The 12746-nt window shown below is 37.7% G+C and overlaps 3 protein-coding genes across 3 annotated transcripts; all 3 read right to left on the bottom strand.

The window, feature by feature from the left end:
- Positions 1 to 836: 836 nt before the first annotated feature.
- On the bottom strand, positions 837 to 4268 carry LOC115725634 (protein OS-9 homolog). The gene is made up of 8 exons (XM_030655214.2): positions 4066 to 4268; positions 3787 to 3863; positions 3150 to 3353; positions 2353 to 2424; positions 1914 to 2029; positions 1722 to 1788; positions 1530 to 1636; positions 837 to 1353 (listed from the first exon to the last, which is right to left on the bottom strand). Exons 1-8 carry the CDS (start codon positions 4148 to 4150, stop codon positions 1203 to 1205), a joined length of 879 nt encoding a protein of 292 aa, XP_030511074.1. The 5' UTR covers positions 4151 to 4268; the 3' UTR covers positions 837 to 1202.
- A 1982-nt stretch (positions 4269 to 6250) lies between these two features.
- On the bottom strand, positions 6251 to 7792 carry LOC133039157 (uncharacterized). The gene is made up of 3 exons (XM_061117985.1): positions 7704 to 7792; positions 7292 to 7637; positions 6251 to 6298 (listed from the first exon to the last, which is right to left on the bottom strand). Exons 1-3 carry the CDS (start codon positions 7790 to 7792, stop codon positions 6251 to 6253), a joined length of 483 nt encoding a protein of 160 aa, XP_060973968.1.
- A 41-nt stretch (positions 7793 to 7833) lies between these two features.
- LOC133039156 (uncharacterized) lies at positions 7834 to 11570 on the bottom strand. Its single transcript, XM_061117984.1, has 5 exons — positions 10865 to 11570; positions 9308 to 10810; positions 8925 to 9007; positions 8471 to 8749; positions 7834 to 7929 (listed from the first exon to the last, which is right to left on the bottom strand). Exons 1-5 carry the CDS (start codon positions 11568 to 11570, stop codon positions 7834 to 7836), a joined length of 2667 nt encoding a protein of 888 aa, XP_060973967.1.
- Between the last annotated feature and the right edge of the window lie 1176 nt (positions 11571 to 12746).

The following is a 12746-nucleotide window of genomic DNA, read 5'->3' as shown; positions in this document are numbered from 1 at the left end:
CTAATGCATGTACGCTTTTCTTCAAAAAAAAAAAAGGCCTATAATTATTAAATTAAAAAATTTACATTTAATTTTTTAAAAGGCAATATTTTTGTTAGTAGGGCTATAACCCCCACATCAATCTTAATGGGTCCGTCCCTGACCTAAGGGATATAATGAAGACCTTATCTATAAAAATAGGTATATCTTAACGAATATGAAAATAAAAAATTAAAATTAAAATAAATAAAATAAACTAAATACAATTTCTTCCAAATTTAGCCTAAAGTATGAGATACTATATTAATTGCTTTAGAGCAATACAAAAGGTCCACAACCATAAAACATGTACAAGACAATAATATACTTAAGTACAACTGTACAACTCCCAAGTAAGAATCCAAGGGATGAAGGGAGCATAATTAATAAGTTTAAGAATAATGCATTGGCATTCACTCAAACCGAACCTTATCAAACCAAGAAGCCAACATTGAATCACTGCTTTTCGAAAAGCAAGAGCCTCCATAATTTCTGGCTCGAAAAAGCCTGAAACCTTTCACTCCGCCAAATAGCCGATGCCAATCTTGCCTCATCCCCGACCACCGTACCCAAACCGCACGTCCCTTAACATTATCAAGAGCAGCATCCATAGTTGTCTTGGAAAAGTGGCAGATGGCAACGAAGTGGATTATGATCAATTGTGGATTATATTGTCACTTGGATAAGCTGCAAAAACTCCATTGCCTAATCCCAAGTCAAAGCTGTGGACAAAGTTACCTTTTCATGAATCATTTTGTTTATTCTAAACCACACCCTCCAAAGAAATAACTAATAACTCAGCTATATATCTAGATATTAATAAATAAATACCCATCTTGTAATCTATTTCTTTTTTTTTTTTTTTTGTTAGTTCCACCAATTGCTCAGGCCAGGTGACAAAATTACAGACTACATATCCAAAACCAAGCACATATTTTTCTGGCCAAATGGGCAACATAGATTGACAAGCATCGGTTTTCATGTACAACTCTACTTAGTTTCTTCTTTCAAAATGATCTCTCAAATAAATGGCAACTACATACTACACAGACAGGTTATACAAATCCTGAAAATATATAGGATCTGTCTAGTTGAAAAGTAAGACAACTACAAATTATGTAGGCCTCATTTTGATTGACATCAGCAAAGATCTTGTGTGTGTATACACATTTGTTTTATGTCGGTCAAGACAAATCGTTAGATGTATCTTCGTCCTCAGCAACTGTAACAATCTGCTTACTCTTCTGGAACTCTTCGGCCACTCTAGTTTCCTTATCCTTAGGAAGCTCGTTACAGTGAATGGTGTACCACACTGGTCTCTCAGCTTGAAACAAGCTGCCATTTCAAAATAGAGCCAGTTAATGTCATTTATCACAAGATGATCAGAAAAATAAGATGAGGGAATGCAAATCACGTGTTCGCATCAACAAATATGAGTCATTTATTGATGTCTAGTTATACCATATATATATATATACACAAAGAGAGTGAGAGAGGAGGGCGGGACTTACGGATGCTGACACAGCATTGGGCTTCGAACTGTAAGTGCATACTTGCAAGTAGATAGCTCTGTAAGGGAACTTATCATAGCTCTCGGTTCTGAGCATACAAATCTTACCTGCAAATGATTATAAGAATAATTTTGACATTAGAGACAGAAAAGATGTTGTATAGTATACAGCAATGTAACACCATCCTTGTACCTCAGTCTCTCGTGGTTGATTTGTAAGATCACATAAGGTTCCGTTTGTATATTGATGAGCATGATACCTAGAAGAACACAAACATACAAGTAATTAATAATCATCTATCTCTGCCACAAAAAAAAAAAATCATCTATCTCAAAATCCACACTATCTCAAACTTCTTCATTTTAATATTTAAGAATATCCTGCCTTTGGGATGCATCTTTTGAGCGAGGGTCCTTAAGTGTTGATATGTCTGAGAGATTCTGATTGTAAGCGGCTGTAGCCTCTGCATCATACTCACCGAGAATGAACTCTTGAACTACCTGAAATGAAAAAAATATCCAATACCATTATTATCAGTATAGTCTGGTTCTGACCGATTTTAAACATGGACAAGGCTACTACTGGCATTTAGACTTCATCTTAGACATATCAATTGTAGGTTTCTGAGGTAAGAGCATCATAAGCACACAACTAGTAGTGGGATAACAATTACAACACAAAAGATCAGCTGTGCAACTAAAGTGGATAAATGCATCAGAAGATGTGTGTGTCAACATCAATACCCCCTCCCCTTCCCTCCAATAGATACATGTAAAGGACGACAATAAACATGACATAGGCTGGTAGCCTAAATAGTAAATACCTTTTCCTCCTCCAAATGAAGTTGCCGTACTCTTTTTGGATAGCAGAATTCGTATGACCACCAACCTTCTTGCTGCAATGGAGAATAGGTAAAATTAGTAACTAAGGTCTCGATTGGTGCGTAAAGTAGGATAACATAGGAAATAATTATCAAGTAAGATTAAAAAGAAAAAGAAGATGAGTGAGTTGCCTATTTCCAAACATGAAATTTGACCAAATAAGAGGGCTAAGAAGAGCTGTTTGTTTGCAATTTATTGTCAGGTATACATGGATTGGTACTGTAAGTCAATATTCACCCATGAATAAATGTTAGATGTATATTCCACAATCGTGATCCATTTGAAAAAAAAATTATCAGATCACTAGAAATGCCAATTCAAAAATTGAAAGTCATTACCATACAATATGCTATATTTTTTTAATGCAACTTTTCATATGTTCATATATGTGTGTGTGGGAAGATGAAATATATTGCTGGGAAAAATTATCTCGGATTTCGTAATGAAATAAAATTATCTAGTCGATGAATTAGTTTAAAGATTGGGCTAATTTTTCCAATATATTCTACCAAATCTCATGATAAAATCATCCAGTCTCATTCATGTCCTATCCAGCATTCCCAAATGTTCCCTAAGAGCTACAATCACTTATAAGGGCATAATTGCAGATTTTAGAAAGACATTGTGGTATGCATTTGTGCGTTTTATATTCAAGAACTACGTTTATAAGTTCATTATTAAAACAATGCTAAAATGAATCACGAATTTTCAAAGTAATTTCACGACTTATAGTACTTACTCTAACAAAGCATCGATCCCTGAGTTCTTCAAGCAACTCATCTGGTGTCTTCAACTTAATCCTTTTCTCACTCTCTACTATCATGCTGCTGATATTATGCTGCGTAACCGTCTTTCCACTCTTGACTTTTTCTACCTTAGGTAAGTAACATAAGTAATTCTGCCCATTGTTATTGGGCATCACCACAGACTCTTGGTCATCTTCCTGCAGTTTATGTGCATCATGTTACCAATTGACATGTATATTAAAGTTATTACAAAAAATGTATACTATCCAATTGATTTAATTCTAATCTTCCCATTGAACACCAAGATCTTTAGGAAACAAGAAATTCTAGCACATAGCTTGATAAGATCCCCTGAGAAATCAAAAACCTTGAAAATTGAAAAGCTAACAATATTTCTAGTTTCGAGCCTTTTCACTACAATGTTACACTGCCCAGAACTTTGAAAAGCTTAATAAATAATTAAAGTGGGAGAATCTTGAATCTCAAAATACAAACTCCATTCCCATAACATCAATAAAATCACTAATTGAATCAATCTAGTATCTAAACTAATTAACACATAGAACTACAAATCATACATTCAGAAGATCCCAGAAAAGAAAAGAAAAAATAATAATAATAGAAACATACAGGATGATATGGTGAGTCTTCAGAATGAAATTTGATATTGTATTTTGGTTCACGAGAGCTTCGAGCAAATGAGCCACCTATTTTTTTAAAGATAATAATCAACATATAGTTAATTAAACATCAAATATGGCATTCACAACCTTATTCTATACATAAATATAGTAATTGAAAGAGATAAAAGGGCATGATTAATTCGAAGATGGGTTTCAGAATTTGAACCCCAAATGGCCCAAATTTAGATGAAAAAGACAAACTGAGAATAGGGTTACTGAGTGTTACCTCCGACGTGAAACTGTAAGACTTGTTCGGCTAAGAGAAAGTGAAACAGAGAAAATGAAATCGAAAGGAAGAGCGCTACTCTCATCTTTGATCTTTCTTTCTTCAATCCCAGAGATCAACCGCTCTGCGCTATTCTTCTCTTATACGATCCTTTTCTTCTGTTTTTATTTATTTAGTTTTGAAGTTATTTAGCATTGTTAAGTGTGTGCTAGCGCCTCCACGCAGATTAGCCAATAGTTATTTGCCACGTTTAATAGAAGACTCTGACCTGTGACGTGGCAATACATTTTTCAGTATACCAATGGCGTGTTGTGATTGGTTACCAATTTCCAATATACTTTATTAAATGATAATGTGTGAGATTCAATATTGAATTGCACTGATAGTAGTATGTCACCTTTTGTGGTGCTTGCCACCTCAAGGTACCTCAGAGCATCTCTAATGGTTAAATTTTAGAGAATACTTGTTAACAGGGGCGGACTCACATGTAGGCGAGGCGGGGCAGTTGTCCTCCTAAAAACAAAAATCAGAAAAAAAAAAATATATATGCAATTTAGTTAGTTACGACAAATATTTGTAATAAAAAGTGAAATTTATAGACATAATATTAACTTTAGTGTAATTTAAACCAGATTATATATAGGGTAGAGGTTAATAGGTTCAACTCCCATAAAGAGCATTTTTATATTATTTTTTATCTTTTTAAGTTTATTTTTGCCCCATTGCCTTATAAAAATAAATTTACGCCCCCTCACTTTAAATCTTGAGTTCGCCACAGCTTGTTAAGGTCGACAGCTTAGTTGGAAAAATTTGAAGGTGTTATACCATTAGAGAAGAATGCATGTCATTCTACGAATTTATATTGATATCATACAATGACATTGATGCTATTTATTTTCTAAACAAAAATTAAAGTATATAAAATTATACAATTTATAATTAAAACAAATAATATATTTGTACTAGTAATCTTGAAGGGTGTCATATCACTCACTGTGATATTTTTAGAAGTAAGAGTGTTGAAAATAATGTGTAAAAAAAATAAAATAAAATATTATATTTTTAGATGATATGGAAATTTTAGCACTTTTATCGAGAATGCTATCATGCTTTACAAATGAAAAGAAAATCTGTTGTCCTCAAATTTGTAACGCCTGTATTTCTATATTTACTAAACTTGAAAGATAACTTTAATATATTATATCTTTATAACCCTATGGGTCGGGATCCCGAGTATCAAAATGAAATTTAAAAGTATTTTACTAATATGTACATATAATATTTTTATTTTAAAAACTCGCTAGTATGCAACCTCAAAATACAGACTCCAAAATAGAAAAAGATCGAAACCCTCCAGGCTGCACTGCCGCGATATGTACAATCACTGCCGAGCTCCATCTCACTGTTCCTTCATCTTGGCTTTCCCTTTACCTACACAAGGTAGCAAACTGATGAGTCAACAGACTCAGTAAGATATGCAAGATATATATATATAAATAATGCAATGCCAGCTTTATGATTAAATTGCCCCTCAATAATTAAGCTCACCAAATGGATAAGAACGTTCTTAAGGGAAGTACGACTACTGTACCAAATGCACTAAAGTACCAATTCTGTACTCGTGTTGGTAGAGTCCTAACTGTACTCCCGGGATTTACTAAGTGTTGTACCACGAACACGACGTACCCCTGGTACTCGTGTTGGTAACACCGTAACCACACTAATATACAACACTATACTAACACCCTAATAATCACATTCATATTAGTGCTAGTAGTGCAAATCACTAAAACAAGCATATATTCATATATATATATATATATATTCTTACGCTATCTTACCTCGTTCCGTGCTCAAGTGTGCCGGTCAGCCTGAGTGGAAACGCAGCTCGACGCTTTACAGGGCCCTAAACTATAATGTTCAAAATTCGATGAGAGACACGCTAAAACACTTATCGGGGATTTAAAATAGAAACTAAGCTCAACCCTATCGATAAATAGGATGCCAATACCCTAAATTACCTAAAAACGGGAAAAACTAGGGCTCGGGAAAAAGTCCCAACCGGCAGACCGGTTCCCAACCGGAACCCCAGTTCCTGGGTACCAACCGGTCGACCGGTTCTAATGGTCCCCCAGAACCGGTCGACCGGTTCTGTGCGGGGAACCCTAAAACCGATCCCCACACTTCAATTCAATCCCAAACTCTCCAATAACTTCCAGAATACCTGTAAACACTGTAATGAAACAAACCCAAGCAACAAAACACAACAATTCCCCCAAAATTCCAATCCACCATTAGAGCTCCAACTTAAGCTCTTAAACTCAAATTCTATCCAAACACTAAAATAATCAACCAATTCAGCTTAGAGCAACTTAGATAATCACCACACAACTTTCACAATATAACCTCATACAACAAACATCACCACAGTTCCAAACTTCATAAATTCAAACCTAAAACCCCTATATTCACAAAATAAAACACAAGGAGGGAAAGCAAGAGATGCTACCTTAGATTGAAGCACTCAAATTCCTCTGAATTCACAAAATTAAGCTGAGAAGAAACCCACACCCCAGCTGGTCCCTTGGTGGTTCGAAAGAAAGGAAAGAAGGAGAGAAAGGTTGAGAAGAATGGTGAAGTTCTAGGATTTTTTAGGCATTTTCAGCAAAAGAAAGAAAATTTATCTAACCTATTATTAATATATTTAACTAATGGGCTGATTATAACTAATGGACAAAAGGGAATAAAGAATTAATTACTTTTGAAGATAAATACCAATAGTTTTAAGAAAAGGTTTTCAAGGGTATTTTGGTCATAATTTATTCCAATCAATTCCCGACACTAACGAAACCTAACTATAACACCCCGACAAAATATTCTAAATATATATATACACACAGCTTCCGAACACAATCGCAGAAATTGAGTAATTTACATAAAATAGCATAATAACATATATGATATATTAAATATATTTCCAAAATATGCATTTCATAACTATTAATTTATTCTCATTTATAAATCCTAATTATTTAATAATTTAAAGCATTAATCATATGCGGTCTTTACAATTATCCCCCCGTTAAAAGGATTTCGCCCCCGAAATCTACCTGAACAACTCTGGATGCTGAGTTTTCATGTCAGACTCCAACTCCCAAGTGGCTTCTTCCACTTTACTATTCCTCCAGAGTACTTTAACCAATGATATGGTTTTAGTTCGAAGGACCTTTTCCTTCCTATCTAGAATTTGCACTGGTTGTTCATCATAAGATAGGTCAGGTTGCAATTCCAACATCTCATAACTCAGAATGTGCATTGGGTCAGACACATACTTTCTCAGCATGGAAACATGAAATACATTATGCACTGCTGACAATGAAGGAGGTAAGGCTAACCGGTAAGCAACTTGTCCAATTTTCTCCAGGATTTCAAAAGGTCCAATAAACCTAGGGCTTAACTTGCCTTTCTTTCCAAAGCGTTTGATCCCTTTCATTGGGGATACTCGTAGAAAGACATGATCACCAGGTTGGAATGTAACATCCCGTCGCTTGGGATCTGCATAACTTTTCTGCCTGCTTTGAGAAGCAAGCATTCGAGCTTTAATCTTGTCTATCGCTTCATTTGTCTTCTGGACCAACTCAGGGCCTAAGTATTTCCGTTCTCCTGTCTCGTCCCAATGAATTGGGGAACGATACTTTCTGCCATAGAGCAGCTCATAAGGAGCCATTCCTATGGTACTTTGATAACTATTGTTATAGGAGAATTCAATCAAAGGCAAATATTTACTCCATGACCCTCCAAAATCCATGACACAAGCTTGTAACAAGTCTTCAAGTATTTGAATAGTTCGTTCAGATTACCCATCTGTTTGAGGATGAAAGGCTGTGCTGAATTTCAAATTAGTTCCCATAGCCTTTTGTAAACTCACCCAAAACTTCGATGTAAATTTAGGGTCTCTATCTAAAACGATAGATTTCGGTACCCCATGAAGACGAACAATTTCTTTCACATACAAATCAGCATACTGATCTACTGTATAGGTTACCTTAACAGGTAAGAAATGTGCTGACTTTGTAAAGCGATCCACTACAACCCAAACTGAGTCGTACATTCCTGTGGTCCTAGGCAAGCCAACCACAAAGTCCATCGCAATGTCTTCCCACTTCCATTCTGGAAGTGTTAATGGCTGAAGTAATCCTGCCGGTCGTTGATGCTCAGCTTTGATTTGTTGACAGGTTAAGCACTTAGTGACATAATCCACCACATCCCTCTTCATCCCATACCACCAAAAATAGGGTTTCAAGTCTTGATACATTTTGGTGGTTCCTGGATGCAATGAGTAAGGGGTAGTATGAGCTTCTTCTAGAATTTCTTTCTTAAGCTTGGCGTTATTAGGAACACATACTCGTGCTTTAAACAACAGCATTCCACTGTCAGAAGCTGAAAAGTCCTTAGCTTTGCCCGCTAAGACATCTTCTCGAATCTTAACCAATTCAGGATCTTCTAATTGAGCCACTCTGATTCTTTCCAACAAGTCTGACTGAAGTGTTAGTTTATACAATTTCTCAGTCACCAACTCAATGTTTTCCATAGTCATCTCTGAGGCTAACTGAGGAGAAATCATGACCATGTTGGATATCTGATCAGGTCCCTTTCTGCTTAAGGCATCTGCCACCACATTTGCCTTTCCAGGATGATACAGGATTTCACAGTCATAGTCTTTCACTAGTTCCAACCACCTTCTTTGTCTCATGTTCAAATCCTTCTGAGTGAAAAAAATACTTGAGACTCTTGTGGTCAGTATAAATCTCACACCTTTCGCCATATAAGTAGTGTCGCCAAATTTTAAGGGCAAACACCACTGCTGCAAGTTCCAGGTCGTGAGTTGGGTAACGCTGCTCGTAATCTTTCAATTGTCGAGAAGCGTAGGCTATGACTTTATCTGCTTGCATTAACACACAGCCTAAACCCTACCTTGATGCATCACAATACACCACAAACTTTTCTTGATCAGATGGCAAGGCTAGAACAGGAGCTGTAATCAACCGTTGCTTCAGCTCTTGGAAACTTTTCTCACATTTATCTGACCAAATAAATCCCTGGTTCTTCCTAGTTAACTCGGATAACGGCATCACAATTTTGGAAAATCCTTCCACAAAATGCCGATGATAACCCGCTAAACCGAGAAAACTTCGAATTTCAGTGACTGTTTTAGGTCTAGGCCAATTCTTCACCGCCTCAATCTTCCCTGGATCAACCATAATCCCGTCTTTCCCAAAAATATGCCCCAGAAAGGACACTTGTGACAGCCAAAACTCACACTTTTTGAACTTTGCATAGAGTTTATGATCTCTAAGTCGCTGCAGAACCATTCGAAGATGTTGCTCATGTTCTGCTTCTGACCGAGAGTACACAAGAATATCGTCGATAAATACAATTACAAAATTATCGAGGAAATCCTTGAATACCCTATTCATGAGATCCATAAAAGCTGTCGGTGCATTTGTTAACCCAAAAGACATAACTAGGAACTCGTAATGACGATACCTGGTTCGGAAGGCTGTCTTCGGAATATCCTCTTCCCGAATTCTCAACTGATGATATCCAGACCTCAAGTCAATCCTAGAGAATACCGTTTTGCCCTGAAGTTGATCAAACAAATCGTCAATTCTAGGCAGAGGATATTTATTCTTAATGGTTAACTTATTCAGCTCCCGATAATCGATACACATCCGAAGAGTTCCATCTTTCTTCTTCACAAATAGAACTGGGGCTCCCCAAGGGGACACACTAGGCCGAGTGAACCCTAGATCCAACATCCCTTGGAGTTGTATCTTCAGTTCTTTTAATTCAGCAGGTGCCATTCGGTAGGGTGCCTTCGAAACAAGTTCTGCTCCAGGAATTAAATCAATGATGAAATCTATTTTCCGCTGAGGTGGTAACCCAGGAAATTCCTCTGGAAACACATCCAGGAATTCCTTAACCACTTTAACCTCTTCGGGTCCAAGTAACACGGGTTTACTGGAATCCACTACCACTGCTAGGAATCCAACACATCCACTGCGTAGCAAATCCCTAGCTTTCAATGCTGAGATTCTTGGAACACGAGAACCTTGGACCGAACCAACAAAGACAAATGGTTCCTCATTCTCCGGTTCAAAAGTTACCATTTTCCGTTTACAATCAATACTAGCAGAGTATTTAGACAAAAAGTCCATACCAAGTATGATGTCGAACTCGGCCAATGGTAACACCACAAGATCAGCGCTCAATTCTCTATCTTCAATTCTAATTAACACTGATCTAACCCACTTTCTTGTAATAATTAATTCCCCATTAGGCAGCAGGGTTCCAAACCCCGTCTCAAAAATATCACCAGGTCTATCAAGCTGGTCAAGAACTCTTGATGACACATAAGATCGAGTAGCACCCGAATCAAAAAAAATAGTGTAAACAAAATCGTTGATTAGAAGCTGACCTGTAACTACTGAAGGGCTGGCAGCAGCATCCGCCTGAGTTATAGCAAATACACGAGCAGGGGCAGGCGCAGGTTTAGCTTCAGGCTTTGATTCTTCTTTCTTCAGCTGAGGACAGTCTTTCTTAAGATGTCGCACCGAACCAAACTGAAAACAGGCTCTCCGGTTACAAGTCTCGGGATGGTGCTTCTTACAGCGCGGGCACTCTGGATAGGAGTAAGTCTGACGCCCCCCTCTATTCTGATTTTCTCTAAACCTTTTTCCTTGCCCTGAACTTCCCGAAGATGGGAAAGTTCTTTTCTTCTACTCAAAAGTAGAATCACCACTCTCTTTTCCAGAGCCAGAAATAGGGAGAGTAGTGGTCCCACCGACACCAGGAGGCTCTTGGGTTTCTTGCAAAAACTTAACTACTCCTTCAGCTCGAAGAGCCTTGTCAACCATTTCTGCATAAATTGTGGTATCATTCGTTGTAATAACGAAATCATGCCGGATCTTGGCATTTAGTCCAACCAAGTACTTCTCATTTTTGCTAAAATTTGTTGGTACAATTCCAGAGGCTAACTTAGCCAAGCGATCAAACTTGGTTGTGTATTCAGTCACAGACATTCCCTCTCCTTGTACCAACTCAACAAATTCTTTCCGCTTTGCACTGCAGACTGCCTCATTATAGTATTTAGCATTGAACAATTCCCGGAACTCCTCCCAGGTCATTCTGGCCACATCCTTGGTGAGGGATACCATCTCCCACCAAATCAAGGCATCCTCTTGAAATTGAAACGTGGAACATGCCACTCTGTCATTTCCGACCACTCCCATGAAATTCAATATTCTTTCGATAACGGTCAACCACTGTTCAGCCTTAAGAACATCAGGACCTCCCAGAAATACTGGAGGTGTTTGCTTTTTGAATCTCTCATATAAAGGCTCCATACGGTTACCAGCAACATGTTGCTCAGCTAGCACCGCAGGGGCTGCAGGAACCGCAGCAGGCGGTTGCGGGGGAAGCTTAACAGGAGCATCCCGTTGCATGAGTCGTCAGATCTTTTCTTCTTGTTGCTCAATTCTAGTTTGCATCTCAGCAAACCTTTGTTCCCAATCAACCGGGGCCTGAGGTGGATTCTCCTGTCCACCTCTCAGGACACGACCGCGGCCTCTACCGCGTCCACGGGGGTTTTGGGGATTTCTACCACCCCGACCAACTCCGGTCTCAACCATTTCACCCTGCCTTTGAACGTTTCGCTGGGCGTCCATTATTAGGACTTAGCCTGCGAATCCACAAGGCACGTAGGTCAGACAGTGGTCAAAATATTTTTAAGACTGCAATTAGGGTTTATAACATCTATTTAATCATATATACAACATATCTTAAAACAATTTGCAAAAAGAAATAAAGCTTACGGAACCGTGAGTTGAGCTCGACACTGGCCTTGATTGTACATATCTTGACGGTCTTCAATGGACAACCTGGTGGCTCTGATACCAAACTGTAACGCCCGTATTTTTATATTTACTAAACTCGAAAGATAACTTTAATATATTATATCTTTATAACCCTATGGGTCGGGATCCCGAGTATCAAAATAAAATTTAAAAGTATTTTACTAATATGTACATATAATATTTTTATTTTAAAAACTCGCTAGTATGCAACCTCAAAATACAGACTCCAAAATAGAAAAAGATCGAAACCCTCCAGGCTCCACTGCCGCGATATGTACAATCACTGCCGAGCTCCATCTCACTGTTCCTCCAGCTTGGCTTTCTCTTTACCTACACAAGGTAGCAAACTGATGAGTCAACAGACTCAGTAAGATATGCAAGATATATATATATATATAAATAATGCAATGCCAGCTTTATGATTAAGTTGCCCTGAGCTCAATAATTAAGCTCACCAAATAGATAAGAACGTTCTTAAGGGAAGTACGACTCCTGTACCAAATGCACTAAAGTACCAATTCTGTACTCGTGTTGGTAGAGTCCTAACTGTACTCCCGGGATTTACTAAGTGTTGTACCACGAACACGACGTACCCCTGGTACTCGTGTTGGTAACACCATAACCACACTAATATACAACACTATACTAACACCCTAATAATCACATTCACATTAGTGCTAGTAGTGCAAATCACTAAAACAAGCATATATTCATATATATATTCTTACGCTATCTTACCTCGTTCCGTGCTCAAGTGTGCCGGTC

This window comes from Cannabis sativa, chromosome 6 (assembly GCF_029168945.1).
Source record: "Cannabis sativa cultivar Pink pepper isolate KNU-18-1 chromosome 6, ASM2916894v1, whole genome shotgun sequence".
NCBI lineage: Eukaryota > Viridiplantae > Streptophyta > Magnoliopsida > Rosales > Cannabaceae > Cannabis > Cannabis sativa.
This window is presented reverse-complemented; position numbering and strand designations above follow the sequence as displayed.

Coding starts and splice junctions, on each gene's coding strand:
- LOC115725634 (XM_030655214.2), bottom strand. CDS start 4,150: ATGAGAGTAGCGCTCTTCCTTTCGATTTCATTTTCTCTGTTTCACTTT. Junction 1,637..1,721: donor ATCAACCACGAGAGACTGAG/GTACAAGGATGG, acceptor AATCATTTGCAG/GTAAGATTTGTATGCTCAGA. Junction 1,354..1,529: donor CCAATGCTGTGTCAGCATCC/GTAAGTCCCGCC, acceptor TTGAAATGGCAG/CTTGTTTCAAGCTGAGAGAC.
- LOC133039157 (XM_061117985.1), bottom strand. CDS start 7,792: ATGGCTCCTTATGAGCTGCTCTATGGCAGAAAGTATCGTTCCCCAATT. Junction 7,638..7,703: donor CGGAAATACTTAGGCCCTGA/GTTGGTCCAGAA, acceptor TTCTCAAAGCAG/GCAGAAAAGTTATGCAGATC. Junction 6,299..7,291: donor TTCTAGATAGGAAGGAAAAG/GTCCTTCGAACT, acceptor GTTTCATTACAG/TGTTTACAGGTATTCTGGAA.
- LOC133039156 (XM_061117984.1), bottom strand. CDS start 11,570: ATGCAACGGGATGCTCCTGTTAAGCTTCCCCCGCAACCGCCTGCTGCG. Junction 10,811..10,864: donor TGGCTCTGGAAAAGAGAGTG/GTGATTCTACTT, acceptor CGGGAAGTTCAG/GGCAAGGAAAAAGGTTTAGA. Junction 7,930..8,470: donor TGCTGTTGTTTAAAGCACGA/GTATGTGTTCCT, acceptor ATCCTCAAACAG/ATGGGTAATCTGAACGAACT.